The sequence below is a fragment of the Dipodomys spectabilis genome, unplaced genomic scaffold, assembly GCF_019054845.1.
Source record: "Dipodomys spectabilis isolate Male_0828 unplaced genomic scaffold, ASM1905484v1 ptg000264l, whole genome shotgun sequence".
NCBI lineage: Eukaryota > Metazoa > Chordata > Mammalia > Rodentia > Heteromyidae > Dipodomys > Dipodomys spectabilis.
In genome coordinates this window covers 8,148,954-8,176,565 of record NW_024870941.1, presented here as the reverse complement: position 1 = coordinate 8,176,565, position 27,612 = coordinate 8,148,954, and the positions used below count along the sequence as shown (strand labels likewise).

The window sequence follows — 27,612 nt, the reverse complement described above, 5'->3', positions numbered from 1 at the left end:
GAGAATGTTCTTGCAGTGTGTGTCCTGTCTGCTCATTCTCTTGATGGTGTGTGTCACTTGCAGAGCGGAGGCTTTGAATTTTAATGACAGTTAGCTTGTCAATGCTTTCTTTCACGAATAAGACCATTGGTGTTGCATCTTAGACAATCAGTTACCTAGATTTGTCCCATGTTAATTTTAGGGGTTTTATGGACTAAATTCTGAAACCTTTTATTTTTCTTTATTTTTTTGGGTCCAGTCGTGGGGCCTGAACTCTGGGCCTGGACCCTGTCCCTCAGCTCTTCAGCTCAAGGCTAGTGCTGAGGAATCGAACCCAGGGCCTCAGGCATGCAAGGCAAGCACTCTACCACTGAGCCACCTTCCCAGCCCTCTGAAACCTTTTAGAGGAATTTGCATTTTTTTCTTTACTTTTGAAAAACAGTTTTAATTATCGTTAGATAGTCAGACCAAGGAGTTTCAGTCAACATGTCAATTTATGAGTACAGCGCGCTATGATCATTGTTACCCCTACTGTGTGTCTAGAGCAGCTGCTGTCCCGCGTGAGTGGTTGCCTTCAGCTACTGTCAGTACAGGCCACCGGGCACACTTGTTTGGCATCAGCCCAACTTAGGGCTGCGTGATTCTCTCCTCTGACACCTGGTAAGGGCAAAGCCTCACATCTAGGGCTCTATAGGCAGGCCCAGAGGGGGAGTCTGATCCACACCAGGGCAAGCTGTGGCCTCTTGGTAAGCAATTTCACTGAGTAACTTACTCCCAGTTTGCTGACGTCTAGGGTACAGAGGCTACAGACCTTGTTATATGACTACAGCCAAGCCCCCTAATGTCTGGTCCTGTGTCTGTGCAGTAGGGATGTATGTCTGGAGGGGAGGCGTTCCAAGGGTTGAATTTATACCCGTGAGAACTTAGGATGGTCTTCACATTTTGCAGCTGTCCTATTAGGGAGGTGTTCTGACTACCTCCTTCTCCAGTGGGGCCTGGAAGGCATGGAAGGCCTTCAGTGCTGTCCTTTGCAAGGACAGCTGTGTCAATGGCCCAGCCCCTGGCTGTCCTCTTGGTAGTGTTGGCTGGAATTTCAGGACTGAGATCTGGACAGAGCAGAGGAACTTACGGCATGTCCAGTCAGAAGGCTAATGGTTAACTGGTAGACAAGAAGAAATCTAAATTTGAGAAGGGAGAGTTTAGCATTCCAACTGGATTTTCCTGTATGATGAAGAAATTTGGACAGTGCGAAGTAGTATCTGTGAAGACAGAAGAGAAAGTTTTTAGAGCAGTCTCACTGCTGCTTGTGGAGAGAATGTAGGAAGAAGCATGTTTTTCCAGGTTTTGTGTCCCCATTTGGTATGCTTCCGAGGCACTCCTCTATCGCTCCAGGCTAGTGTCAGAGCAAAAGCAAGCCGCTGGGCTTTGTGCAGACTTCATCTTGATTTTCCCTTTCTTTAAGGCAGCCAGTCTCTCTGTGAGACACTTGGCTCACAGAGTCCCGCCTGGCCCCTCCTCCTTGCAGGGATGTGCTTCTCTTGTTCTACCTATCTTACTCCCAGCCATCCCTTAGGTCACAGCTGGACCCCTTCCTTCTAAGACGCTTAGGGTCCCTTCTACCTAAATGGAGTTTTCTTATTTCTGTCTTTACTAGAAAGACAGAATCCTGTTATTTTTCACTTCATTTCTTGAAATTGTAAGTAGATTAGAAAACATTTGGGGTGATTAGTCAACATTCACCTTGTCCAGCAACGCGTGAGCGTATGAGAACAGAGATTAGTTCAGCTAGTTTTCCCAGCTGGCCATGGAGGGTCCTCCACCTTTAATGGAGGACCCAATCTTGTGGGCAGTCGCAGTACTGTGTCTATGCTAGTTATCGAAGGGACTGTGTTTCTTGCTCTTCACTTGTTGGTCTGATGATTGAAATAGATTTCTTTTGGAAAATATAAACAAACACGCTTGTGGGGGATTTGGTAGTCCTTACTTGGGCTTCTGACTCAGGAGGGACATTTGTCAGCGTTTCATGGAGAGGTCAGGGAAAGAAGGCCAGCGAGTGAGATCAAATAAAGTAAAAATGGTAAATGTCAGCCCACTGTACTTCTATCTAAAAATAAACACCACTTTAAGCCCATGTCCCCTAATGCCCTGGACCATTTTAAACACTTTTTAGAGAATGAAATGGAAATCTACCAAAATCCAGTCCCTGTGAAGAGAAGGTATCAGGTCAGTGTTCTCAGTCCTGGGCTGTGTTCTGTCTCGTTCCTGAAGTGAACATGTCAGCGTGGGTTTGCAGGGACAGCAGGCGCTCAGCAGTGTGCCCTGTGCACTAGCACTTGAACCTTCCTGGTGCTGCTGTGTGGGAAGAGTCTCTGGCTTGCTGGCTGCACAGTCTCCCCCCAGGAACCGGTAGCAGAGGAGACTGGTGCAGCCGACAGTCTGTACGTGGCAGCTGTTGTCACGGGCAGTCGACGTCCATGGGCCAGCAGCACGAGAACTTTGCCATGGAGTCACATGCTGCAAGTCTGTCTTAAGAACCTTAAGCTGGGACTGATGGCTCACGCCTGCAATCCTAATTACTCAAGAGCCTGAGCTCTGAGGAGCATGGTTCAAAGCCACCCTGGAAAGGAAAGTCTTCAAGACTCTTATCTCTAATTAAGCACCAAAAAAGCTCAAAGTGGAGCTGTGGCTAAAGTGGTATAACATTAAAAAGCTCAGGGACACTGCCCGGACCCTGAGTTCAAGCCTCAAGACTGGCACGTGCGTACACACACACACACACACACACACACACACACACACACACACACGACGTTCAAGCCTCAGGACTGGCATGCGCACGCGCACACACACACACACACACACACATACACATGAACTTTAGTATTTTATAGGAGGAACACTTTGAATCACAGGAAAGTTACAACTTACACACTATTTACTGCTGAGAAAGTGTATACTGTCTTACCCATGATTACCTGTGGGAGGAACTGGCTTATTAAATATTCAAAAATGAGCAAAATTAAATTCGCTCGATTCCTGTGTGTGAAAACAGCTCTCTTGGTGTGGTGCTGTTCGAAGGTCTGACTAGTTTAATCACACATGGATTCCTTTTTAAAAAAAATGTACTTTGTTATTTTGGAGGTGATATACAGGGGCTACATGTCCATGTGTCAGGTAGTAAGTGCGATTCCCTTTGCACAGAGACCTCGCCCCCCCCCCCCCCCCCAGTGTCCCGTGCACTCCACTGCTGCACTTCTCACCCTCTTCCTTGGATTGGCCCCCACACCCTCCCGTAGATGTGCACGCAAATATATATATAAATATATATAATATACGGATATTATAAAGAATACAGAATCATCAGAAAAAGAAAAACCAAATTAAGAAAAAAGTCTTCTGTTTCCACATCTTGGAGTTTGTTTCAATATGTATGTTACTTTCTATAAATATGAAGTGCTTAGGCATTACGCCTTTGTGTTTCTCTCCTAAGCATATCCCCTTTTGGTCTCACTGTGAGTATCTAGAATCCTATGTACTTTGTCCTATCCCAGTTTTAGATCTAACTTCCACATATCAGGGAGAACATGCACCATTTGTCTCTCTGAGCTTGGCTTACCTCCCATGACATGATTGTTCTAGTCCCATCCATTTCCCTGCAGGTGACATTATTCTTTCTAATGGCTGTGTAAAATTCCATTGTATATAGTTACCACATATTTTGGATTCACTCATCTATTTTGGGGCATCTGGGTTTTTTCCATATCTTCGCTATTGTGAATAGTGCGGCAATGAACGTGGATGTGTAGATGTCCTTACCATATTCTGGCTCATGATGCTCAGGGTAGATGCCTAGGAGTGGTATGGCACACATGGATTCTTAATCCTTTTAAGTTTCCTCCCTCCCTCCCTCCCTCCCTCCCTCCCTCCCTCCCTCCCTCCCTCCTTTCTTGCTTTCATGGGGCTTGAACTCTGTGCCTGGGTGCTGTCCCTCAGCTGTTCAACTCAAGGCTAGCGCTCTACCACTTGAGCCACAATGCCACTTCTGTTTTTTTTTTTTTTGGCGGTTAATTGTGTGTCTCACAGACTTTCCTGCCCGGGCTGGCTTTGGACTATGGTCCTCAGATCTCAGCCTTCTGAGTAGCTAGGATTATAGGTGTGAGCCACCAGTACCCGGATTACTCTTCTTTCTTTTTTAGCATTGGACCATAGCTTTTCCTTTTTTATTTGGTGATATTGAGCTTTGAACTCAGGGTCTGGTACAGGCTTGGCTGGTGTTCTACAACTTGAGTCATATCTAGCTTGGATTTTTGCTGGTTATTGTGGAGATGAAATCTCATAGATATTGCTACCCAGGCTGGCTTTGAACTGTGATCCTCTAGATCTCAGCCTCCCGAGTAGCTAGCGTTATTGGCCAGTGCCTGGCCTGACCCAGCCCTCGCTTCTTTTGACCACATGGAAGTACTGCAGGAATGTGTCTCACTCTTCCTTTTTTGTTGTTGCATGAAGAGCAAAAATTTTATATTCCAAGAGGTTTCTGGAAGATGAGAAGCACCCTAGATGGAAAGTAGGGCCGTGTGTGTGTGCGCGTGTGTGCGTGTGTGCGTGTGTGTGTGTGTGTGTGTGTGTGTGTGTTGGGAGCTCTAAGAATTTCAGTGAATAAATTGTTAAGAAATACCCTAAATATACAACAATTAGAAGAGTACAATCAGCCCATCACCTAGATTACATTGTATCTATGTTTTACCACATCGGTAATATTTTTACCCTTTTTCCTTTGTTCATTCTTTGCTGGAATATTTTATAGCAGGTTCTAGAAGGTAGCTCATTTTAGCCTCATGTACCTGAGTATGCATGTCTTGAACAGTTAGGCTTTTATCTTGACATGCATGCTAGTTAAGAACCAACTGTGCACCAGGCTTCCTGCTAGGTATTAGGGTCCCTGGATGAATGAAGAAGATGTATTCCTGACTGCCAGTGCAGGGTTGAGGGGGGAAACAAAATCACGAGCTTCTAGGCGCCTCACTGCGCCTCTGTCAGCTGAAGTTTGTGGACTGAAGAAAGAAGAGGACTGTGCAGGACAGGGTCTGAGATGAGGTCAGCAGTGGTCATGGGAGGAAGAGCCCCCTGCCAGTGGGTATTATAGGCAGCCACAGTTGGGTTCAGGAGGGAGCAGTCCGTGCTGGCTGGCGGTGGGACAGGCTCCTTCCATGTTCCCTGTTCTCATCTGGCAATGTTGATTGCCTGCTTCCATGCTGGCTGTGCACTGAAATCAGAAATAACAGTCTTCACACTTGGGAACTCATAACCTGAGTGGGGGAGTTTGACACACAAATAGGTAATTTTACTTCATTAGTGAGATCTGATAAGTGTAGAATCCATTCTGGAAAAGACAGGAAAACAGGTGGCACCATCAATCATTTCACAGCTAGAGTCAGAGGCCAGCGTTCTGTGTTAACCACATTAAATTCATTGAGTCATAATGTCATTAGCATTTATCAGCTGGCATTTCTGGAGAGTTTATGATAAATGGTCACCACGCTTGAAATGGCTTGCTGTGTCCTAGAGTTCTGTTTGGTCACTTTCTCCTGGAGACCACCTCCTTGCTGCCAGCCAGCCTGGCGACCCCCACCAGCTGTGCCATGCGCTGCTGTGTCTCCTCAGCACACTTGCTTCCCAAGGACGCATTGCTGGGCGCCCTCGCAAGACAGGGAGCTCCGGGGGAGGGGGGAGTGTGGGGAGGGGGAGATGGGAAGGGATGGAAGGGAAACAAAGGAGGAGGCAACAATGCTTGATAAGAAATGTACTCATTATCTTGCCCATGTAATTGTGACCCCTCTGTACAGCATTTTCACAATAAAAAAAAAAAAAGAAGAAAGGGACCCCCAGGACCAGACACTTAATCCCCTCCCCGCTCTGGTCGTGCCTGTTGGTAATAGGTTCCCCATTTCAGTGAGTGGTCATCGTGCATGGGCCTGATGCACCTCGTGTGCTTTTGTGTCCTAAGTCTCAGATCAGTGGGAACGGTGGGAATGAGCTACTTCTTTGGGCAGGAGTTGGGGACTCAGCTTGCCTGGCCTCTCCTTGGTCATGCTGAGAGTGGAGTTTAGGGTGCAGTCTCTACTGGAGAGCCCTCACTGTGACTCAGCATGGGGAAGCCTGCAGCTGAGGTCACCCGGACTTCCCTGGGGAGCCTTCACCAGGGACAGGAGCCCTGCCTGGGCCAGCAGAAGGAGGCCTGGTGGAGGCAGCAACGTCTTGGTATCAGACTGGCACTTGTGTCTGGTTATCCCCCCAAACATCCCTGGTCCCCTGTTTCTCTGCATTCTAACACCAGGGTTTCTTCCCTGTGGCACATCCTGGTTTTTCTATTTTTTTTTTTGGCAGTTCTGTGGATATCACTAAGGCATTGTGTTTGCTGGTCTGCCACTCACCACACATCTTGAGCCTTGCATCTTCTTCATAAAGGGGTTCACAGTAGAGAATATTTAGATTAGTATTTGTTGACAAAAGGGAAGTGGAATCAAAGACTGTAAACTTCTGTGGTGTTTCAGTTGGCCGTGCGCTGAGATTTCCGCTATTATTTTACACCTGCCGTGTTGGGGGTAGCGGGCGGAGGGAGGAGGACAGCTATGTAAATCCCTTGGTAACATCTTTATCTAGTTTAGCCAGGTTTCTGCATTCTTCTCATGCTTCAGAGAAATACTTTTTTTTTTTTTTTTAGCCTAAGATCTGGATTTGAACTCAGTATTGCTCTACAACTGCTAAACCCTGTACTTTTTTTTTTTTTTTTTGTCGGTCATGGGGCCTGAACTCTGGGTCTGGGTGCTGTCCCTCAGCTCTTCAGCTCAAGGCTAGCCCCATTTGAGCCACGGCGCCACTTCTGGGTTCTTTTGCTTATGTGGTGCTGAGCCCAGGGCCCCATGCATGCAAGGCAAGCCGTCTACCACAGAGCCACCTTCCCAGCCCTAAACTCTGTACTTTCAAATTTTAATTTTTATTGTTATTATAAAGATGATGTACAGAGGGGTTACAGTTTCATAAGTCAGGTAATGAGTACATTTCCTATTTTTAAAATTATTTTTAATATATTTTTATTGTAAAGATACTGTATAGAGGGGTTCCAGTTACATGAGTAAGGTAATGAGTACATTTCGTATTGAGCATTGTTAGGAGTATATTTCTTTTTGGACAGTGTCACCCCCAGCTTTTCCTCCACCCACAAGTTGTATCAGTCATTTTCAATACAGTGTCTCTTGAGTACCACTGCTGCATTTGTTCACCTTTTGTCCCTCAATTTCTATGCAAACCCTGTACTTTTAAATTTAATGTCTTTGGCCATTGGTACTGAAGGCCTACTGACCCCAGCATTGTCTTGAGCACAGTCCTTTACTGCAAGCTTATGAGGGTTATTTTCATGAAGTATTTTGAAATTGTATCTCTGCAGAAGAGAGAATGTATGTTTTTAATATACAGAAGCATGCCAGTCAGGAGTGTCTCCTCTGTTCCCCATTGTCCCCCTCTCTCTACACACAGGGCAGTATTTTTCGTGGTCTTTGAGTGTGACGGTTGAAGCGGTTGTGTTTGAGTTGCCAGACAGATCTTACATGTGGCACTGAGCATGTTTCCTCTGTGACACTCTGTGACTTTCGCTGTAGGAACACACAGAGGCTGGGCCGCCGTCCAGATGCGACTGCTTCACGAGCTGGTCTACGCCTCCCGAAGGATGGGGGACCCTGCCCTGGCTGTGCGACACCTGTCCTTTCTTCTGCAGACCATGCTGGACTTCCTGTCAGATCAGGGTGAGTGTGTTCCGACTGGGGTTCTTTTGACTGAGAGACTTTGCGGGCTCGTGGAAGCCCTGGTCTGGGTGTGAGCTTGTTTTGGGTACCAGGTACCAGGCTCCACCTGCCCTTGCCCGTCCTTCCTCTTTTCACTTCTTGAGCTCTCGGGGCACTGCCCTGTTCTTCTAGGCCTCTCCTGGCTCTCACCATGCGTTATTCCTTCCTCTCAGCCCGTGGTCTTTTCCTCAGCCTCTGGTTTGGACACCTTTGCCTTTGCTTGCACTGCATTTAATTACCTGCTAAGGTGAGAGGCTCCTGTAGAGGACACCGCTCAGTGGGCATGAGTAAGGCCTCGGGTCAGTTGCTTTGTGCTGATTGCTCTTCAGGGTATCTCTCTACTCTGCAATCCTGAAAGTCGTTATTTTCTTTTTTTTCCTTTTCATTGTCTCTTGAGTTCTACTACAAGTTCTGGAAGAGAAAATAGACTTCACGTGTGAGTTGGAATTAGCCACGGTAGGCTTTCCATTCCACGGCGTTCCAAGAGTGAGGCTAGAAGAGATTGTGTCCGTGTGGATGACTGACAGGCCCCGAGGGGACCTGGTCAGGTGGTTACGGGACGGGGGCAGCTAGGATAGCAGTGTCCTCCTTTTGGGGTTTTGTTGTGTGTGGCTAGGTCCTGGTGGACAGTATCTCCCCTGTTTCTGTGTTCTTGCCAGGCACAAGTAGCCTTTTGTCTTTGATGAAGCCGCAGCATGATCGCTAGGGGAGTGTGAAGTGTAAGAGGTCCTGCCTGGGTGTTTGTAGGTAGTAGGAACATTTGTTTGCCCATAAAGTGCTTGTGGGATCCTAACAGTTGCTAGAGGTCATGCTCAGTAGAACTTGGGTCTTTCATGAACTGTTGGACCAGCTGCTATGTTCTGAAACACAGGCGTGTGTTGTGTCTGGCTAGTTGGAGTCTTCTGAGGAGACAAAAGTCGGGGGGGCTATGAAGATCTTTCCACTCATCTCCCCACTAATTACTATCTCAGCAGATCCATCAGTAAGTCCTTCACGAGGCTTTGTTTTCTCACGTGGTCAAGTAAGATGTGGAAAGTTCTCTGTGTTGGTTTGCTATCTTGGAGTGATAGTTACATTGATTTAGTGGATGACCTTTCCCCTAAAGAGCTGCCTGGCCACGAGCATTTGTAACCGTGGCCTGGAAGTGCGGCAGGAGGGAGAGACCGCAGAGATAGCCAAGTGCACTCGTGGTTGAAGACAGTGCCACCTGGGTGTCTCCCGCTTCTCCCGCGCCTCCCCCAGCCACCCCTCCTGGGCAGGACGGCGGCTCACGCGCGGCAAGGTCTGCACTCCCGGGGCCTTTGCTGGTTTTTTTTTTTATTGTGAAAGCACAGTATAGAGGGGTTACAATTACATGGGCAAGGTAATGAGCACATGTGTTTTTGCAAGTTGTTCTGAAGGTTTCCTGTCTGGACGTGCAGGTGCAAGGCCTCCGTGGCGTTATCGCATGGATTCACAGAGCCGTTGGCGTCCCAGGCCTCAGGGCTTGTCATGCAGAGGGAATGAAACAGTGTCATTTGGTAGAAAATGGATGGAACTGAGAACATCATGTTAAATGGCATAAACTAGTCTCTCTCTCTCTCTCTCTCTCTCTCTCTCTCTCTCTCTCTCTCTGTCAGTTGTGGGCCTTGAATTCAGGGCCTGGGCACTGTCCTTGAGCTTTTCTGCCCAAGGCTAGCACTCTACTACTGTGAGCCACAGAACCACTTCTCTAAGCCAGTCTTATAAAGACACTTATTGCATGTGTTCTCTTATGTGTGTGTGGAAGCTAGGGGAAACCAGAACAGAACAGAACAGAATGGACTAGAACGAGAAGGAACAGAACAGAGCAGAGCCGAACAGAGCAGAATGGAACAGAGCAGAGCAGAACAGTGGTCAGTACAACTAGGCTTCTGAATGTGCTGAAGCCCAGCCCTGAGGTGTGTGTGTGGGGGCCTTGCCACCATCATGTACAGTAGATTGTGCAGGGAGGCTGCCACTCAGCTAGTTCTGGTAACCCAGGTGCCATGTGGACTCGAACATGGTGCCCACCAGGGCAGTGGACAGGGTAGAGGAGGTCAGGATCTGGCTCGTTAGCCTCAGTCCCTCCACTGTTGCTGGGATTCTAACAGGTTTGTGTATAGAGGCGATCGTGTTCCCAAGGCAGATAGCATCTGAAATATGGGCACCCGGTCTCCAGGCTCCTTCCCTGCACCCACGCCGGGTATTGGGCAGTGTGCAGATGTGACGGCTTGGGAACTGGCATGCAGTGGGTGCCTGCCCTGCCACATGCCTGCCACGCTTTTGTCTCTCATTGCCATGGGCTTCTAAAAGCTAACATGATTTTACCAAGAAATAATTCCCATACCAAATAATTCTCCCGTGTAAGTATACTCAGAGGTTTGCACAATAGCTATCAAGAGGCATTCTGTGGATGACCCTGGGCACAAAGGACCATTTACTGATGCAACCAGTAGAGGATGCAGCCTGCAGCTTCTGGCTTCCCTGTGGATGCCCCCATCTCTCCATTCTCATGGGTAGTGTTGCTCCTCACTCAGGCATGCAAGTCAGGCAGTGATCTTGCACACATGCCTGAGGCTGTGTCTGCTCTGGGGGCCTTCTTATCTCTGAGGCCTTCTTGCTGCTCTGTCTCTGGCATGCTTCTTCAGCTGAGAGTTCCTACCTTGACCCAATTCTGGCCACCCTTTGGTTTTATTCTGTGTACTGCCCTAAGATTTCCTTTAGTTGCAAATCTGATCATATTATATCTTTGCTTAAGACTTCCCCTGGCTTCCCCTTACTTCTCTGGGATACATTTTGCCTCCTCTTTGCCTCCTTTCCCCATTCGTCTTTTCGACCCTTATTGCATCTTACTTGATCTTCTACTCCCCACAGTGCCTCTGGGTCCCTTGGTGCCAGGCCAGGTGCTTCCCACCCAGAACCCATGTGAGTGAGCCAGTGCAACAGTCCTCATACAGCAGGGCTTTCTCCCAGTGGCCTCTCCTTTAGGAGACTGGCCTTCCCTCCACCTTGATGCTCATAGCTCTGGCCAGCTCCCTCACTGTTCTTCCCCCCTGCCTGCTGTCTTCCTCCTTGGGCACGGTTAATGTACAGCTGGAGAGAGTAAGTGTACCCTAATGGGGGGGAGGCAAAAGGGGGGGTGAGACACAACTTGCCTTAGGTTTTGCTTGCCTGTGGCTCTGGGACTGTGTCCCTGTAGCATTGCAATGGCCATTAAGAGAAAGGCAAATGTCATCCTCCCGCAGTGTGCTGATGAGACCTGTCCGCAGCCACTCCCTGGTGGAGCTGCAGGCTGATAGGAGGCGGAGGCCTCAGCCATCCCTGTGAACACAGGACCAAGGCTCATCCCTGCTCCGATTCTGAAAGGAAGCCATTTACCACTTCAGAGGAAGTCATGCCCAGCACAGAATCCCACCGGCCAGTTGTGTCCCATCCAAGGCTCTGGCTGAAGCTCTTTCCCCGCGGGGCCTCTGCCTCAGGGACAGGCTCACCTTGGTGACTGAAAGCAGTCTGGGGAAGGGAGGCTACTAGGCACGGAGCCTTGGTTACTGAGGTGAGGCGACTCACAGCTGGCTGATAGCAGTGATGTGGACCTGAGCATGGGGTAGAATGGCCCATCCGGGCTGACACGGTCTTGGTGGCCTGTACTCACCACGTGACTCGAACAGCAGTGGCTCCTGGCGCGTGGCCATGGCCAGTTACTGTCTTCATGATCTTGTTGGTCATCGCACCTTCATGTTGGTGGTGCAGCTCTGCTTCTGCAGGGATGCTGCAGGAGATTGCAGGAAGCTTGCCATCATTGCTGAGGGATGGCTGCCAGGGAGAGGCTGGATTTGCAGGCAGTGGGACAGGAACCCCCACTGCTGTCTGCCATTCAGCCTTGCTCCTTCCTGCTGCTTGCCTCAGTCCCCCTGTGCGGCCCCCCCCCCCCCCCCGCCATTGGTGGGCCAGTGTGCCTGGATCATCACATCTCACATCGAGCAGGACCCCAGAGCAGCGTCTCTGCTGAACATGACCCCTTGTGCCCACTCGTCCCACCCTTCCCTCCTCAGCACCCGCCCCTCACCAGATGCCTGTCTTGTCACACATGCAGAGGACAGCACCTGTCTGTCAGCTGTGTCTCATGGCTGCATGCATGCTCTGCGCAGCCCTTCCCTCCTGTCCTTGCGCCCATGCATGCACTCCTCAGTCCTGCTGTTCCTCTGCTTCTGTGAGGCAGACACTGGCTCAGCGCCTGGTTCTGTGTCCTCTTGTCACTTTGTGCACACACCTTTGAATCTTGCTTAAACTATCCTCTTTCGGTTCTTATAGTTATGGATCTGTGTACTGATCACAGCAGTCTACCTGGAGACAGAGACATCTTTGGGTCTTAGTCTTTGTTGCAGGAGAGAAATTTGACAGGAGAGGGCTTATTACTTGGTCAGCCGTTCTAAGCATTAGTATTGCTGTTGAGACATATCACCAAATTGCCTTCTGAAAGGATTGTTCTAATTATACTTCTGGCAGCAGTGCCTCTGGTTCAGTGTATAGAATGTCGCCTGATGCGTTTAATTTATATTTTCTTGATAATGTGAGGAGTTGGGTGTTTTTTCACTGTGTTTGTTTACCAGCTGGAACACTTTCAGTGGCTCCTTGCCGGAATGGATTTTTATTCCAAGGTTGATGGGCTTTGGGGCTTGTGTCCTGGCCACTGGGGCTGTGAAGTGCCTATTCAGTGGTCAGACGGGGCTCTCAGCCCTGCCCCAGTGGGGATGCACAGCAGGAGGTGAATGGAGCCTGTGCCCTGGGACCTGCCCAGGGTGGAGACTGGGAGACTGGGGATGTGTGTGTGAGTGAATCTATCTGTAGAGTGTATCGGGCCTGAGGGGCGGGACCTCCCCGCAGGAGGCCACAGCTGCCAGAACTGTGCGGCCACCATTGCAGGCTGGCTTTCCTCAGCATGATCTGACATTTAAACCATAGCTGGACCTGAAACATCATCTCACTGAAAGGAGAGTCAGCTCAACACATGTGAACTTGCTGGTGCTGTGACCACACTGGCTGCATGGGTGTGTTTACTGACTGTGCCAAGTGCTTTTCCATTTCAGAACCTCTCCCTCCCTGTCCCCACTAACCCATCAGAAAGCTCATCCCCCTTCTGATGCTTGTGTTCTGTAATGCGTGTGTTCTGTGGAGGGTATTTGTAGAGTATTTGTAGGTGGCCTCCCTCTCACTTTTTTCTTGAGTACTATCCTAAGTTTTTATCCTGGGATGGATTTTGAGGAATGGACCCATCTTTTATGGCTGATCCCATGATTATTCTCCTGGTAAGTTACAGGAGTTAGGCAGGACAGGAAGCAAAGCTGAAGGATGGGATTTGGGTCTAAACTATTTCATGTCACGGCATTTAGTGGAGAGGTGTGAAGCCGCAGGAGCAGCTGCAGCCTTCCTGGATCCTGCAGAAGGAGAGTCTAGGTACAGAGTTCCTCCCAAGGACTGGCCTGTGCATCTCAGTCCTGGCCATCTCTGTCCTAGGTTCAAAGTTCTGTGATCCAGCTGCCTCCTGTGGATGGGTTCAGGCTGAGGGAGGGCAGTGGTCTCCTGTGAATGGGAGGGGCTGGGGGAGGGCAGTGGTCTCCTGTGAATGGGAGGGGTTGGGGGAGGACAGTGGTCTCCTGTGAATGGGAGGGGCTGAGGGAGGGCAGTGGTCTCCTGTGAATGGGAGGGGCTGGGGAGAGCAGCTGTGCCCCCAGGTTCTGTAAGCCCTGAACCAGGCTGAGGCTGCCGCAGCCTCCCTGCCCCAGCTCTGTGCAGAGGGCCCACGAGTCATCACCCAGCTCACCTAAGAGGACACGGGAAGATTTTAATGGCAGATGTGAATCACAAGTCCCATTTTTTTCAGGCAGCAGTAGATAGCAAAAAAACAAACCTACCAAGAACAGGCATTTATTTTCCCTTCTCCCTAACATAGTTGATATTTTACTTATTGTGTAACACCCAGGACAGCTTTGTGTTTTGTATCTCTGTGGGACACCCACACTTACAGGAATAGATGGGCTAGGCAGGAGTAATAATGATAATACCCCTCGGCCATTACAAGGTGTTGACCTGATGTCATGGGATGCTTTTGAGCCACCTTGAGGAGAAGAGTAAGCAACTCTCCAGTCCCTGCTAAAGTCTTGGTTCTTCACGGATTGAGTTGTGAGCCCAGTTCTGGGAGATGTTGGGGCTCAGGCAGGTGCATGGGATCCTGGAGGGTCCTGGTTAGGGATGGGGTGGGGAGAACTGCTGAGCAAGAAAGGCAGCTCTTTTGTTTTCCTTTTATTTCTCGCAAGTTGGGCTCAGCTGGCCTTAAGCAGGACTGGATGTGACCTTGGACTTGCCTCTACAGCCCAGGCTGTACAGTAAGGCTTGGGAACTTGAAGTGGCCGAGGCCTAGGCCAGGTGTTTGCTGTTGATGTTCCTAGATGCAGTCCAGGTACCACAGAACACATGATACTTGCAGCTCTGTAGACTCTGGCACTGGAAAGGAGATCCTGATGCCTGAAAGGGCTGGGCAAGGTGATGGAGCCGTGAGCAAGAATCAGTCTGGAGCTGGGCACAGAGGAGGCTGCCCAGTATGGAAGGTGCTGACCAAATCCCTCTCTGGGAAAGGAAGGAAGGAAGGAAGGAGGGACAAGGTCTAGGGCTCTGGGAGTGAGTTAGAGAGATTGCCTGGATGTCTTTGGGATGGGGAACAAGAGCAATATGGAGAAGCCAAGATCACTGCCTTCGGTGCTCACCCCCCACCCTCCCAAGACAAGGTGCCCAGGGGCTTTAGGTAGTTTGGCTTTCTTAGGTGCAACCCATATGGGCATTTATTACCATCTACTTTATTTTCCAGTATGGATTTGGGATTGAAACCACAGGCTGTCACTTACTGCTAAATTTCCTTAACACTTCTGGTCTCATTGGGCCCCTAAGTGGAGACCCTTTGACGTCTCCACTCCCCCAGGGCTGTGCCAGCCTGCTCTGGGTCTTCATGCCCCCCCGCTCTCCCCCGGCCTTCTGAAATAACAGAAAGGCAAGCAAGATCCCTCAGTGTCCTTTTGTGAGGACAGCAGGATTTAGAAGAGATGCATTTTGGGAAGCCAAGAACAAGAAGATGCCACTATTGGTGTCACTGGCATGACACCCCAAGTTAGAGCAGGGGGCACTCCTGTAGCCAGTGTCAGGCTCCTAGAGACAGTGAGGCTGTGGTGGGGACACTGAGGGGGCAGGAGAGGGAGCAGTGTGGCGTGAATAGCTCGTCACTTGCTCAGGGACAGCCTTGTCATCTCTGATGTGACCAAGTGATTCTAGCAGCCGAGCTCTGCTCCATGCTCTGGGAGCTCTGTTATTAGCTGCCTTCATAGTGCTGATCTCCAGCTCTGTTCTGATTGGAAGTTTGCCGCAGCACGTGGAACCCCCTGCCACACTTGGATGCTTACCAAGCATCCACGGGTGCAGCCTCGATTGGCCCCCGCTTAGCCATTTTGCCGACAGAGGCTCAGGGCAGGTGGGTCTTGCACACCCTGGCCTGCACGGCCCCCATGTGATGCAGCTGGAGGCCAGGGGCCATTCCCATCTGCCGGCCTGGCTCTCAGGCTGAGCCCAACCTGTTTTCTAGTCCTGCTTGGCTCAGCCTCATGCTAGTAGGTCACAGTCTTGACATACTAAGGTTAGTTAATTCATCTTTTCATTTGCCTAGCTAGTATTTATCTTGTAAGTACTTCTCTGTTTTTCCGCAGATGCGGCACCTTGGATACACAGAGAGAAAATGGCCTGCCTTAGCCTTTGAGTCTAACGACAGTTGTTGTTACGCACTTTCCTTGTCGGGTGCTGCTATGTGGTCCTCACAAGCGTCAACCTTACCTCGCAAAGTTGCGGAGGCTTATTTTATGGGGAGGAAGCTGAGGCAGACGTTGATTAGTTAGCCACTCTTGTGTAGTTCCTGGAGGAGCTGGGATTGCGTGCAGCCCAGGGGCCCTGGGCTGTCACCCTTCTCCACTGCCCCTGATGGTCTCCAGCGGGCCAGGCCCACTCACTGGACGTGGGGTCCTCTTGCTGACAGTGACAGGAGCTGAGCCCACCAAAGGCTGTGTCAGCTGGCCTCAGACACCACACTTCTCGTTGTCCCTGTATGGAGGAGGTTATCTATCAACTTAGATGTGCTTGTTATTTGTTTGAAAGACAAGAATTGGATGAGATAGAAAATGTCAGACGTAATTTATTCAGCTATTCCTTCATTTTGCCGCCAGGTCATTACTCTGCTACTCGGCCCAAAGAAAATGCATTAAAAGTTTGCCATTCATCAGTGTCACTGTAGATGGGGACTTGGCTGGTGGAGCTGTGCTGCAGTGAGGCCTTGATCTTGATGAGGCGGGTGACACTCTCTCATGTTACTGCATTTGGGGGGATGGGATGGACAGCAAAGGAAAGGGATGCAGTCCCCGCATACTGCCCGAGGTCCGGCCTCCCAGCTCCACACACATCCTCTGGCTGGCTGCAGAGCAGAGGCAAGTGTCCACAGGCCGGTAGGACCAGCACACCTGCCTCTGGAGATATTAGAAACACCCGTGGGGCAAAGGCTTGCGGCACTGCAGCTGTGAGCATTGTGTCCTAAGACCACTTTAAATGCGAAGCAGCATTTCTTCAGGGATGTGACGCAGGAACTTGTTTATTTCACTCACAGCACCTTGGGGAAGAAAACTGAACAGCTGGTTTCAGGAAAATTATGAAATTAGTTATATTTCTGAGACAATGATTTGTTACAAAAAATGTTGTTAAGATCAGAAATTACGGGGCTGGAGGTGCGGCTCAACTGGTAGAGTACCAAGCCAAAACAAAACTAGACATTATAAAAGGGATATTTGAAGACATAAATTAAAAAGTATTTCATTGAAGATTTATGGTATTGATTTAAGAGTGAAGCTCTTAGTCCATTCAAGATATATGTTTTTTTTGGTGCTAGTTCTTGAGTTTGAACTCAGAGCCTGGATAACTGTCTCTGAGATTTTTTTGTTTTTGTTTTTTGGGTCCGGTCATGGGGCCTGAACTCTGGGCCTGGGCGCTGTCCTTCAGCTTTTCAGCTCAAGGCTAGCGCTCTACCACTTGAGCCACAGTGCCACTTCCGGCTTTTTTCTTTTTGCTTATGTGGTGCTGAGGAATCGAACCCAGGGCCTGGAGCATGCAAGGCAAGTGCTCTGCCACTGAGTTTTTACTCAAGGCTGACTCTCTACCACTTGACCTATGCCTCTACTTCTGGTTTTCTGGTGGTTTATTGAAGATAAGCGTCTCATGGACTTACCTGCCTCGACTGGCTTTGAACCATAATCCTTAGATCTCAGCCTCTTGAGTAGCTAGGATGACAGGCGTGAACCACTGGCTAAGAGATATATATATATGTAAACAAAGATTTGCTCATGATTTTATATACTTGGACTTCCATTTCTGACCTCTGAGCGTCAGCTTCTCAGTGAAGGCTGAATGTCTGCTGGATGTCTCCTGGCATCTAAAAGACACCAGATCCTCAGATGCTGGAGATCCTTACCAGAATTCCTTGTCTTTCCTACTCTTGCAATCTTAACACTTTTGGAGTCATCTTCAAGTTGCTCTTCTTGTCTTGTATTCCACTAATTGCTTAGAATGAGCTCAGAATTGAGTTTAGCTGAATTCATACTTTCTCCATCCATACTGAGATTGTCTCATGTATACCAGGCATTTTTTGTTGTTTAAACTTATCAGATGTTTTTGTGGAAATGCTGTTGTACTAGGCTCTGCCCTTAAGTGTTCTGTTTCCCCTCTTGGGAAGAAATGAATAGGTTCTTCCTTTGCACAGTCTCATTACCTCACAGTCTCATTACCTCACTTCATTCTCAGCATTTCATTGTGTCCCAAGAGTAATTTCCTGTTTGTCCCCTTGGTGGTGAGGGCCACGTCTTATTTACTTTTTACTTCAGTCATTTGGCAATGCTTTTCCTTGAAAGTGGTCAGTCCATGGGGAACTAAATTAATGTAACATTGCCTTTTCCCAAATTTCTTCTTGAGCTGCATTAACCCCAGTAGACATAGTGAGAGAAGGGAAGTAGAGGATAAGGTTAGTATTCTTGAGATGAGAGGCCATCTGCATGCTGTAAGGTAGGAATCGTCCACCTGTGAGTGGAAGTCCAGTATTTGCTTGTTAAGTGAATGTTGAGTGAAATATCAGGTAGTTTAAAAGGAAGGGAGAGGTCTGAGCACATTGTGAATGAGAGGCTGTGGTAGAGAGGTAGAAGGCACACAGGGCTAGGAGTAATTCCTGAGCTTTGATTTACTCTGCAGATTAAGATCTGATCTTGACCTTTGTTGTCCTTCTTCTACAGTCAGCCTTGCCTTTGTTAAGGTGTGTGGGGAAGCAGTTGCGGTCAGGTGTGTCCGGTGCCTGGTACATTGTCTGTCTTGTGTCAGGCATCCGTGGTGCTGCCATCGTTGGAGGCCAACCATGATGTTGCCTTGAGTTCGGTTCTCTCCTCTGGAAGAGAAAGCGCTTCACAGGGTCTTCGCTGCACTGGTGTTTATCTTACTGAGGACATTTACAACTTTACAAAATTACATCCAAAATACTTTCAACCAAGATGCCAAAAGCACACATTTGGTCAAGGACATGCTTTTTAATAATGGTGTGGGGAGAACTGAATGTCCGTTTGCAAAGTAATGAGACCAGATTCCAAAATGAGCCCAAGGTAGATTAAACACTTAATGTATCCCAAACCATAAAACCACTAGAAGACAACAAGGGAAATGTTCTGTGACACTGGTGTAGGTAAGAATTTTTTGGATAAGAAAATGAAAAGAAAACAAGAAAAATTATATCAAACTAAAAAGCTTCTGTTTTTTCTTTTTCTTTTACTTTTTGTTGTTGTTGTTTGTTGTTGGTTGTGGTGGTTTTGGGGCTTGAGCTAAGGGTCTGGGCGCTGTCCCTCAGCTCTTCAGCTCAAGGCCAGCGCTCTACCCCTTGAACCACAGTGCCACTTCCAGTTTTCTGGAGGTTTATTGGAGATAGGAGTCTCGTGGATTTTCCTGCCCAGGCTGGCTTTGAACCATGATCCTTAGCTCTCAGCCTCCTGAGTAGCTGGGATTACAGGCGTGAGTCACCGGCTTACTTTTTTTTAAACAATTTAATTTAAATTTAATTTAATTGCCAAGTTGATATACAGAGGGGTTACAGTTACATGTGTAAGGTAATGGGTACATTTCTTGTTGAACACTGTTACCTCCTCCCTTAGAAAGCTTCTTTCTATACAGCAGAGGAAATAATTGAGAGTGAAGAGACAGCCTAAAGAATGGAGAAAATGTTTTCAGCCTCCTCATTCAACAAGAGTTTTATATCCTGATTTTTCTTTCTAAAACCTTTTGGAAGTCCAATTTCAAGGTTTTAGTATACCATGAATATGCTGCTTTTAGGAATCTTGGAAAACACTTCAGTGGGAAAATTGTGCATAGTACATAGACAAGTACTATTAGCATTTTAGTGTATTTCTTTTCTATTGTTTTCCATTATTTTCAAATTGGTTATTTTTTGATTATTTTAAAAATCAACAAAAATAAAAATAAAAAATAGAAATTTAAAAATTAGTTTTATAAATTAATAATACAATTTTTTTTTGTCAGTCGTGGGGCCTGAACTCTGGGCCTATGCACTGTCCCTCAGCTCTTCAGCTCAAGGTAAGTGTTCTATCTACTTGAGGCATAGCGCCACTTCCAGCTTTTTCTGCTTATGTGGTGCTGAGGAATCGAACCCAGGGCCTCATGCATGCTAGGCAAGCTCTCTACCACTGAGCCACCTTCCTAGCCTCTAATTTTTAAAATTAATAATTCAAATGTAATTCTGTGTCTTGACTTTCCATACAACATGAACGACATTTCCACATTATTGAAAAACTTTTATAAATGTTATTTAAAATGATAGAATTTTTTCCTTTCCTTTCCTTTCCTTTCCTTTCCTTTCCTTTCCCTCCCTCCCTCCCTTCCTTCCTTCCCCTCTCCTCTCTCTTTCTGTTTTTTTTTTTCTTTCTTTCTTGGTTGTGGGGCTTGAACTCTGGGCCTGGGCGCTGTCCTTCAGCTCTTCAGCTCAAGGCTAGTGCTCTACCACAGCGCCACTTCCAGTTTTCTGGTGGTTTATTGGAGATAAGGGTCTCACGGATTTTCCTGCCTGGGCTGGCTTTGAACTGCAATCCCCAGATCTCAGCCTCCTGAGTAGCTAGGATTATGGCATGAGCCACTGGTGCCCAGCTTAGAATTAATTTTCATTATGTTACTGTATACTGATTTACATAAGCATGACTTTACAGTTTGGTGTACAGGTTCTGCTCACCAAGTCTTTATTCGTAAGGATTTTTTCCTTTTAGCTGTTCCATCAAGACCTCTAGAGATGTTTACAAGTTTTCTAGGTAGTGTTTAAAATGCATAATTATATAATGAGCTGATTGATTTAATACAGTTGCCATTCATTTTGGTACACTGTTTATATACTTGAAAGGAGCATGGAGAAATATTTAATCTCTGGAAAACTTGAATGACTGCTTATCAGAGATTCCAGCGTGTCACTAGGTAAATTAAGTCATGAACAGAGATAAAGTAATGTCCATGGGAGACCGTTAGTGTAGCTCAGTGCAAGCTTATCAGTTCATCAGTATTCTGTTAAGGAAAAGGTTTGTTTTCTTGTTTCATGACAGATCTTGGATGCCGCCTGGTCTGGCCTATCATTTATCTTCGTAATGGTGGCAGGTGACTTTTTCATTCTTTGAAGGTGCACCATGATGTTACCTGAATGTTTATGTGTGTGTGGGGAAAGTCAATCCTTCTGGCTGTGTAATAGGTTTAACTCAGCACTCTGGAGGACAAACTGCAGCATTGTGAGTTTGAGGCCAGCCTGGGCAATGTAGTGATATTCTTCACTCGTTGCATACATTGGATTGGTTGTTTCAGGCTGGATTTGCTAATAACTTGGGCTAATCTGGGTGGGAAGTGTCACAGAATTAGAAAAGCAAAACATTTGAGTCTACAGAGTTGAGTCAAAATGGAACGTAGTCACTCATTACCTCAGTAACCTCATGAAATCACAATCCTCAAGTTCCCCATCTAGAAAATGGGCGTACTAACGCCCAAGGAAGTCACTCTGTGTGGTGGAACAAGCACTAGGTTGAAAAGCTTAGGGCTAAAACCTTTGCTTCATTCACTTGCAGGGTGACTTTCTAGAGGTTATTTGGCCTTGGGGTGTTCCCTGGGGTGGCTTCTTCTTGGTGGATCTAGAATGCTCATTTGTCCTTTTACTTCCAGGAGGGCACTGGAGATGCCAGGCTGTTGGTGTGGAGTTCTGCTTTCTTTCATTTACTTGCCAGCTGTGGTATTGGGGTGACAATGGTCACGGGACACAAGCAGGGAAGTCCTTCCTCCTTTATTTTCTGCGAGCTTGTTTGAATGAGATTAACTTTATTTCTTGGATGAGAACATGAGACCATCTGGGAGAGGAGTCCCTCCCTGCCCCCCAGCCACTTCTGTTCATGAGTTGTGATTGTAGATTCAAGAAAAACAGGGTTGTTAAGATTGTCCTTTTCTGCTTATGGCATTTCCCCTCTGGGAATTCCTCTGTTCTATCAGCTCCCAGGATGGCTGGCTGTGCTGTTTGTAATATCCCCTTCCTCTAGCAGCACAGGTCTGCCCCTTCTCCTCCAGGAGTTCAGGACTGGGCTTCTTTCCCAGGGGCTCATTGTTTTATTGACTTTTTTAAAGAGACGACTTTTGACATTGTTTGTTTTCTTTATTTTGCATCATTCATTTTGTTTTTTTTCCCCCCTGATATTTACAGTGGCATGTTAAGTAATTAACTTTAGACATTTCTCTTTTTCTAATTTTAACATTTACAGCTATGAAAATTTCTCTAAAGGTGGCTTCCTTTTGGCCTGCTACATTTTGTTACTGTTGAGTTAGAACTCTGAAAAATTTTCTTTTCTTCTCATCTGGAATTCTGTGTGTGGCTTAGCCTTCCAGCTTCTGCAAATAGATGAATGGTTGTGACTGAGCTCTGCTTTAATGTTGTCATTACAACATACTGAGGTTTGTGTTCTGGTGGAACCTGGGCTGTGTTGTGGTAACTACAGTCTGTGTCCTGCGGTTGTGCATCCAGTGTTCCATGAGTGTCAACTAGAAGACATTTGCTGGTTTGTGCAAATCTTCTGTGTCCTTATTGGGATTTTCTTACCATTGGTTAGATTATGCAATGTTTTCTTTCTGTTTCTAACGTATTTCACTTCGTGTAATGTTCTCCAGGTCCATTCATGTTGTGGCAAATAGCAGGATCTCCTGTGTATGCGAGAGTCCTAGGTTTGAACTCAGGGTCTGGGGGCTGTCCCTGAGCTTTATGTGCTCTAGGCTAGTGCTTTACCACTTGATCCACAGCTCCATTTCTGACTTTTTGTGGTTAATTGGAGATAAGAGTCTCATGGAATTTGCTGACTGAGCTCACTTGGAACCATGATCCTCAGATCTCAGCCTTCTGAGTAGCTAGGATGACAGTATGAATTACCGGTGCCTGGTGATTTTGGTGTATTTTAAAATAGATACCACATTCTCTTCATCCATTCATGCCGTCAGTGGACATCTAGATTGTTTCTCTATCCTGAGTGCTGTGCGCAGGGCTGTGGTGACTGGGGGTGGGGGGTGGGGGTGGGGCTGTCTCTGAGGTGTGGGTTTTCTGCCCCTCGGGTGTGCTTCCAGCAGAGGGATTGTGGATTGCTGGGGGAGCTTCCACCCTCTTTCTGCATAACCCCAGTGCTCTACAGTTCCCTTCTCTCCACATACCTGCCAGCATGAGGATGTTGAAAGATGGATAATATTCTTAGGAGAACAGCTCAGGTGTTAACTGGGGCTTTCTGGAAGTGTCGGTTCAGGATTGACGCACTGACCGTTTTATTTCCCTGTACTCTTCTTCCTTAGTCCTTAGTGTTTTCTTCTTTTTGTCTCCTCCCTGTTTAGAATACCGTAACTGACTTCCTGCACACACGGCTGTCTCAGGTTGTTAGTAAGAAGAAACAAGAATAAACTGTGAAATCGTGATGTGCCGGTTTTCATGCCCACATCAACTCTTGAAATGCCAAATGGCCCATGAATTGTTTGTGATCAAAAGTTTGCTGATCACATTTTCTGCTTCTATAAAGAACGTTATAATTAGGTGACAGCCAGTTTTCATTAGAGGTGTTCTTCTGTCTGCATGAATTCTTTAATTTCTGGGGTGGAAAAATGTGCTCTTGAGGGCATGAGGTGCTCTAATTTAACTGAAATCATTGTTGGAAGTGCTGGTCAACATGAAATGAGATATATTGATTTTTAGTGAAGCGAATTAAGGACCAAATCACAGGCTTGGAAATGATTAGGCTTTATTACAAGCTTTCCTTCAGCTTGGTTGGGGTGCAGATGCCAGTCACCATGGGGCCGTGTGCTCTGTTGTGCTGTGGTGCACAGGGTCTGGCTGTCAGGCCTCCTCTGGGGGGCAGGAGGACCAGCCAGCTTTGTTCCTCTGCGTGAGGCCCCCATGGCTCAAACACCTCCCCAGGAGCCCTGCTTCCTGACACTGCTGCGTTGGGTAGGGGTGGGAATATTTCCCCACAAGAAGTCTCAGGACACTGCAGCCGTGGTTACAATGAAACCACAGCTAACAGAGAGCTGTCGGTTGTGCAGTGGCAGAGGTATGCTCTTGCTGCAGTCAAGGTGACTGCTGAGGTCCCTCACCCCTCAGAACCCCCCATAGCAAATAGCAAGCCTGTAGCCCCGTCAGAAGGGTCTGGGATGGAGAGAGCCTATACGCTGTGTTCCACCCCAGCGTGGCCCTCAGGCCTTCCTCTGGGCGAGGCTGGTCAGGCACTCTGTGACTTCTCGCGAGTTTCGCATGTGGTATTTGGCACTGCAGATAGATTCATTGCCTCCTGTATTTTAGCAGCTCTTACTGAGAGCATGTATGGAGCTGGTGTAATTCAATCTAATAAGACACCTGAACCCTAACTGCTCTATCCAGCATTAGGCAAATTAGATAATTTGCATGGTATCAGCTGGAGCCCTGGGGGAGACTTATCATCTATAAATTGAAGATGATTTGATTATTTAAAGATTTTTTTTTCCCTGTTGAAGATCAACATTACCATGTTGTATTTAAAAGTGGTTCTGCTCACTTTCCTGCTCCCTAAAGAAGGCTACTTTCAGCAGAAAATGTCGGCTGGGTGGCTTCCTGGACAGCGGCTGCCTGAGACCTACCAATTTCTGTGGTCCTAGCCTGGGCAGCGCCCTCATCCACATCTACCTGTTCTCTGACCGCATCAGTGTCGGCTCATGTCTGTGGGTTGCTGGTCTCCAGGTATCATCTCTAGTGACCCCCTTCCCCTTCCTGTAGGAAAACCAGGCTCAGTAGACACAGAGGGACATCCTGGCCACGTACAGCTGCTCTTCTCTGCTAGGCCCCCTTGCCCTCTGTAGTAGCTTTTCTCTGGCATTTTATAGAGGAAAGAGATGCCTGAAGACATGAACCCCCTTGCCCACTTCCTTCCCCCAAATCAATCATTTTCTTAATTCTTTAAGGCACCATGTGAAGTCTCTCTCTCTGTCTCTGTCTGTCTGTCTGTCTGTCTGTCTGTCTGTCTGTCTCTCTCTCACACACACACACACACACCACGCACGCACACTCACAGCAGGATTGCAGTGTGCAGTACTGAGGTTGAACTCAGGGTCTTGCACTCAGGGCTCTAGGCTCCATCACAGGAGCCACGCTTCCAGCCTCTTTTCAGGTTGGTGATTTTTAAGGTAGGCTCTTACGTTGTGTCTGGGATGGCCAGGCTGTGATCCTTCCCTGTCACTGGGGATGACAGCCTTACACCGCTGTCCAGCCATTGTACTTCCCCTATAGCTGGGATAACAGTTGTGTGCTGTTGTACCCAGCCATTGCTTGAGATACAGTCTTGCAAATTTCTTTTTGCCTAGGCTGGCTTTGGACTCCAGCTTGCATCTCCACCTTCCAAATAGCTAGGATTACAGAATAGAGCCACTGTGCTGGCAAATCTCAGATTTTCTGTGTGCTATATGGAGGTAGTACCACTTGTCATCCTGAGCTTTTACCCTTGTGAGAGTATGTCATGGACAATAGGCAAACATGGCCACTACCACCTGTGTCTCCTTTCTTCCTTCTTGGTCTTTTCTCACAACACTTTCCATGTGCTTCAGAACATTGGCTTGTGATTATTGCTTCAATATATGTCATACAGACACACTACATTGTGTTTGGTGCTTAGTACTCATGGAAAAAAATATTTTTCTAGTGTCTTTGATCCCTCCAGCCCCATAAAGTCTCATGATTGTTTCCCAGCAAGTGGATGCCTCCTAGATTACAGCAGAGTAACTGGGCTTTATCTGAGTCCAGGCCTCTCCAGGGGAGTCTCTTTTTGTCTCTGGTGGTTACTGCTCTTCCCTCCCCCCCCCCCCTATTTTTTTTCTTCCTTTCTTTTGATGGTATTAGAGTTTGAACTCAGGATCTTGTACTTGGTAGCTGGTGCTGTACTACTGAGTCAGCTCTGGCCCTTCCTTGCACTGGTTATTTTTGGGATAGGGTCCTCCTTTTTCCCCAGGCTTGTGCTTACACTATGATCTTTGTATGTGATCCTCCTATTTCATGCTTCTTGCTGTTGCTGGGATAGCAAGCATGTACTCTCATGCTCAGTTTTTTCCTGCTGAGATGGAATCTGATGAATTTTTTTTTTTTTTTTTCTGTTATGGGGCCTGGGCACTGTCCCTGAGCTCTTCAGATCAAGGCAAGCGCTCTACCACTTGAGCCACAGTGCCACTTCTGGTTTTCTGGTGGTTTATTGGAGATAAGGGTCTCATAGACTTTTCTGCTCGGGTTGGCTTTGAACCATAATCCTCAGATCTCAGCCTCCTGAGTAGCTAGGATTACCGGCGTGAGCCACTGGTGCCCGACCTGATGAACTTTTTTGCCTGGGCTGACTTGGAACTTATTTCAGCCTTCCCTGTAGCTTGGCTGGAAGGTATGCATCCTTGTGCCCAGCTGTGAGTTGAGAAGGGGTCTTGTGGACTTCTTTATCCAGGCTGGCTTTGAACCACATCCTCCTGATCCTAGCTTTTCCAGCTAGGATGGCAGATATGAGCCATGCCCGTTTCTACCCCTTTTTTGTGTTGGAAGATTAGAGTCAGTAGGCTGGCATGGGTTGCTCTGAATAAAACATCTACTGTTACTTTTGTTAAGTAACAATGATTTTGTTTTTATTCCTTTTCAGAAAAGAAAGATGTGACTCAAAGCCTAGAGAACTACACGCCCAAGTGCCCCGGGACGATGGAGCTCATCACTCTCTCGGATGGCTTTGTGCTGCCCCCGGTGCCCTTCACTAAGCTGCCCATCGTCAGGTGAGGGGCCATGCCACCAGAGGGCAGGGCATTCCCTGCGTGAGGGTGCCTTCCTGGGCCTGGTCATGTATGGGGGCCTCTGGAAGAACCACATTGCTACTGGCTTATTGGGTTCATGACCTCAGAAGCATCAGTACCCACCAGTCAGCGCCCAGCAGATGGCAACGGATGGCAAACATGGGCCTGTGGGCTCCACATCCATCATTGCTACCATGCTGAGCTTGAAACCAACAGGTTAGTCCCTGTGCCCCCTGCCCTGGACCTGTGTGCTGGCCACACAGCATGGGCACCCTGTCCCCACTCCTGACTGCAGGTCGCTGCCTGCTTCAGGTTTACCACAAGGTCCCAGGGTCCCTGTGCTTCCCCCACAGGGTCCTCTGCTTCCCTCTGACACCAGAGGTGCCACACGGAACTTTTTTTCTACACTTTTTAAATATACTTTTTTATCGAGATTAAGTGATTACATAAATTTCACAATATTGTAGGATAGTGATACTTAAAGTCATAAACACATTTTAGCCTTCATAAGGCAAGCTGTCATCTTGGTCTATAAAGTTTGTGAATTCTGTAAGTTTTGACAGTACAACTATTTCTTCCATGTCGTGGAATAGGTGCATGTCTCCCTTTTGCTTGGTGTAAGCTGTTCGCTCTTTTCCTCTCATCCCCTCCCTCCCATCGCCGCCCTTGAGTTGCTTAGTTCATTTTCATCAATGTCCAGTGCAGCTGATGGGCCCCTATGTTGTATGTTTTCCCCTGATTCTGATTTTTTGTTTTTGTCAGTCATGGGGCTTGAACTCTGGGCTTGAGTGCTGTCCCTCAGCTCTTCAGCTCAGGGGAGCGCTCTACCACTTGAGCTACAGCGCCACTTCCGATTTTCTGGTAGTTTACTGGAGATAAGAGTTTCATGGACTTTCCTGCCGGGACTGGCTTTGAACCGTGATCCTCAGATCTCAGCCTCCTTAGTAGCTAGGATTACAGGTGTGAGCCACCAGTGCCTGGCTTCCCCTGATTCTGAGATGCCCTCCTTCCCTCAGATGTTGTGTTGTTGGTTCTTGTTGTGGTGGTAGGAGTCTAGAGACTGGACCCTTGATACAGACAATGCGGGCATTTAAAAGAAGCTTATGAACCAATGTCATGGAGAGATTTTGGAACCCCTGGAATATTTGTTTGAAGGCTGGAAGCAAAACAGTTCAAATTTGGCTTTCTGCTGCTGAGCAGAAGTGCTGTAACTCTGGAGGGCTGGGCGAGGAGGGCACTAGGCCTCTGGAAATGTTCTTGGCTTGGCCGCTATTTCCCAGGCCCCTCCTGCCTTGTGGTAGAGAGGTGCGGGCTGTACTTACAGGCTGATGCCTGTCAT

At 47.7% G+C, this 27,612-nt stretch overlaps 1 protein-coding gene across 3 annotated transcripts in view; it reads left to right on the top strand.

Moving 5' to 3' along the window:
* The window catches only part of Trappc9 (trafficking protein particle complex subunit 9), a 454,043-nt gene that overhangs the window by 66,455 nt on the left and 359,976 nt on the right, over positions 1-27,612 (top strand). For all 3 annotated transcript variants that reach the window (XM_042699917.1, XM_042699915.1, XM_042699916.1), the window contains 2 exons: positions 7,635-7,778; positions 26,129-26,255. In XM_042699917.1, the coding sequence (XP_042555851.1) occupies positions 7,635-7,778; positions 26,129-26,255 (271 nt within the window). The remainder of the gene's footprint in view (positions 1-7,634; positions 7,779-26,128; positions 26,256-27,612) is intronic.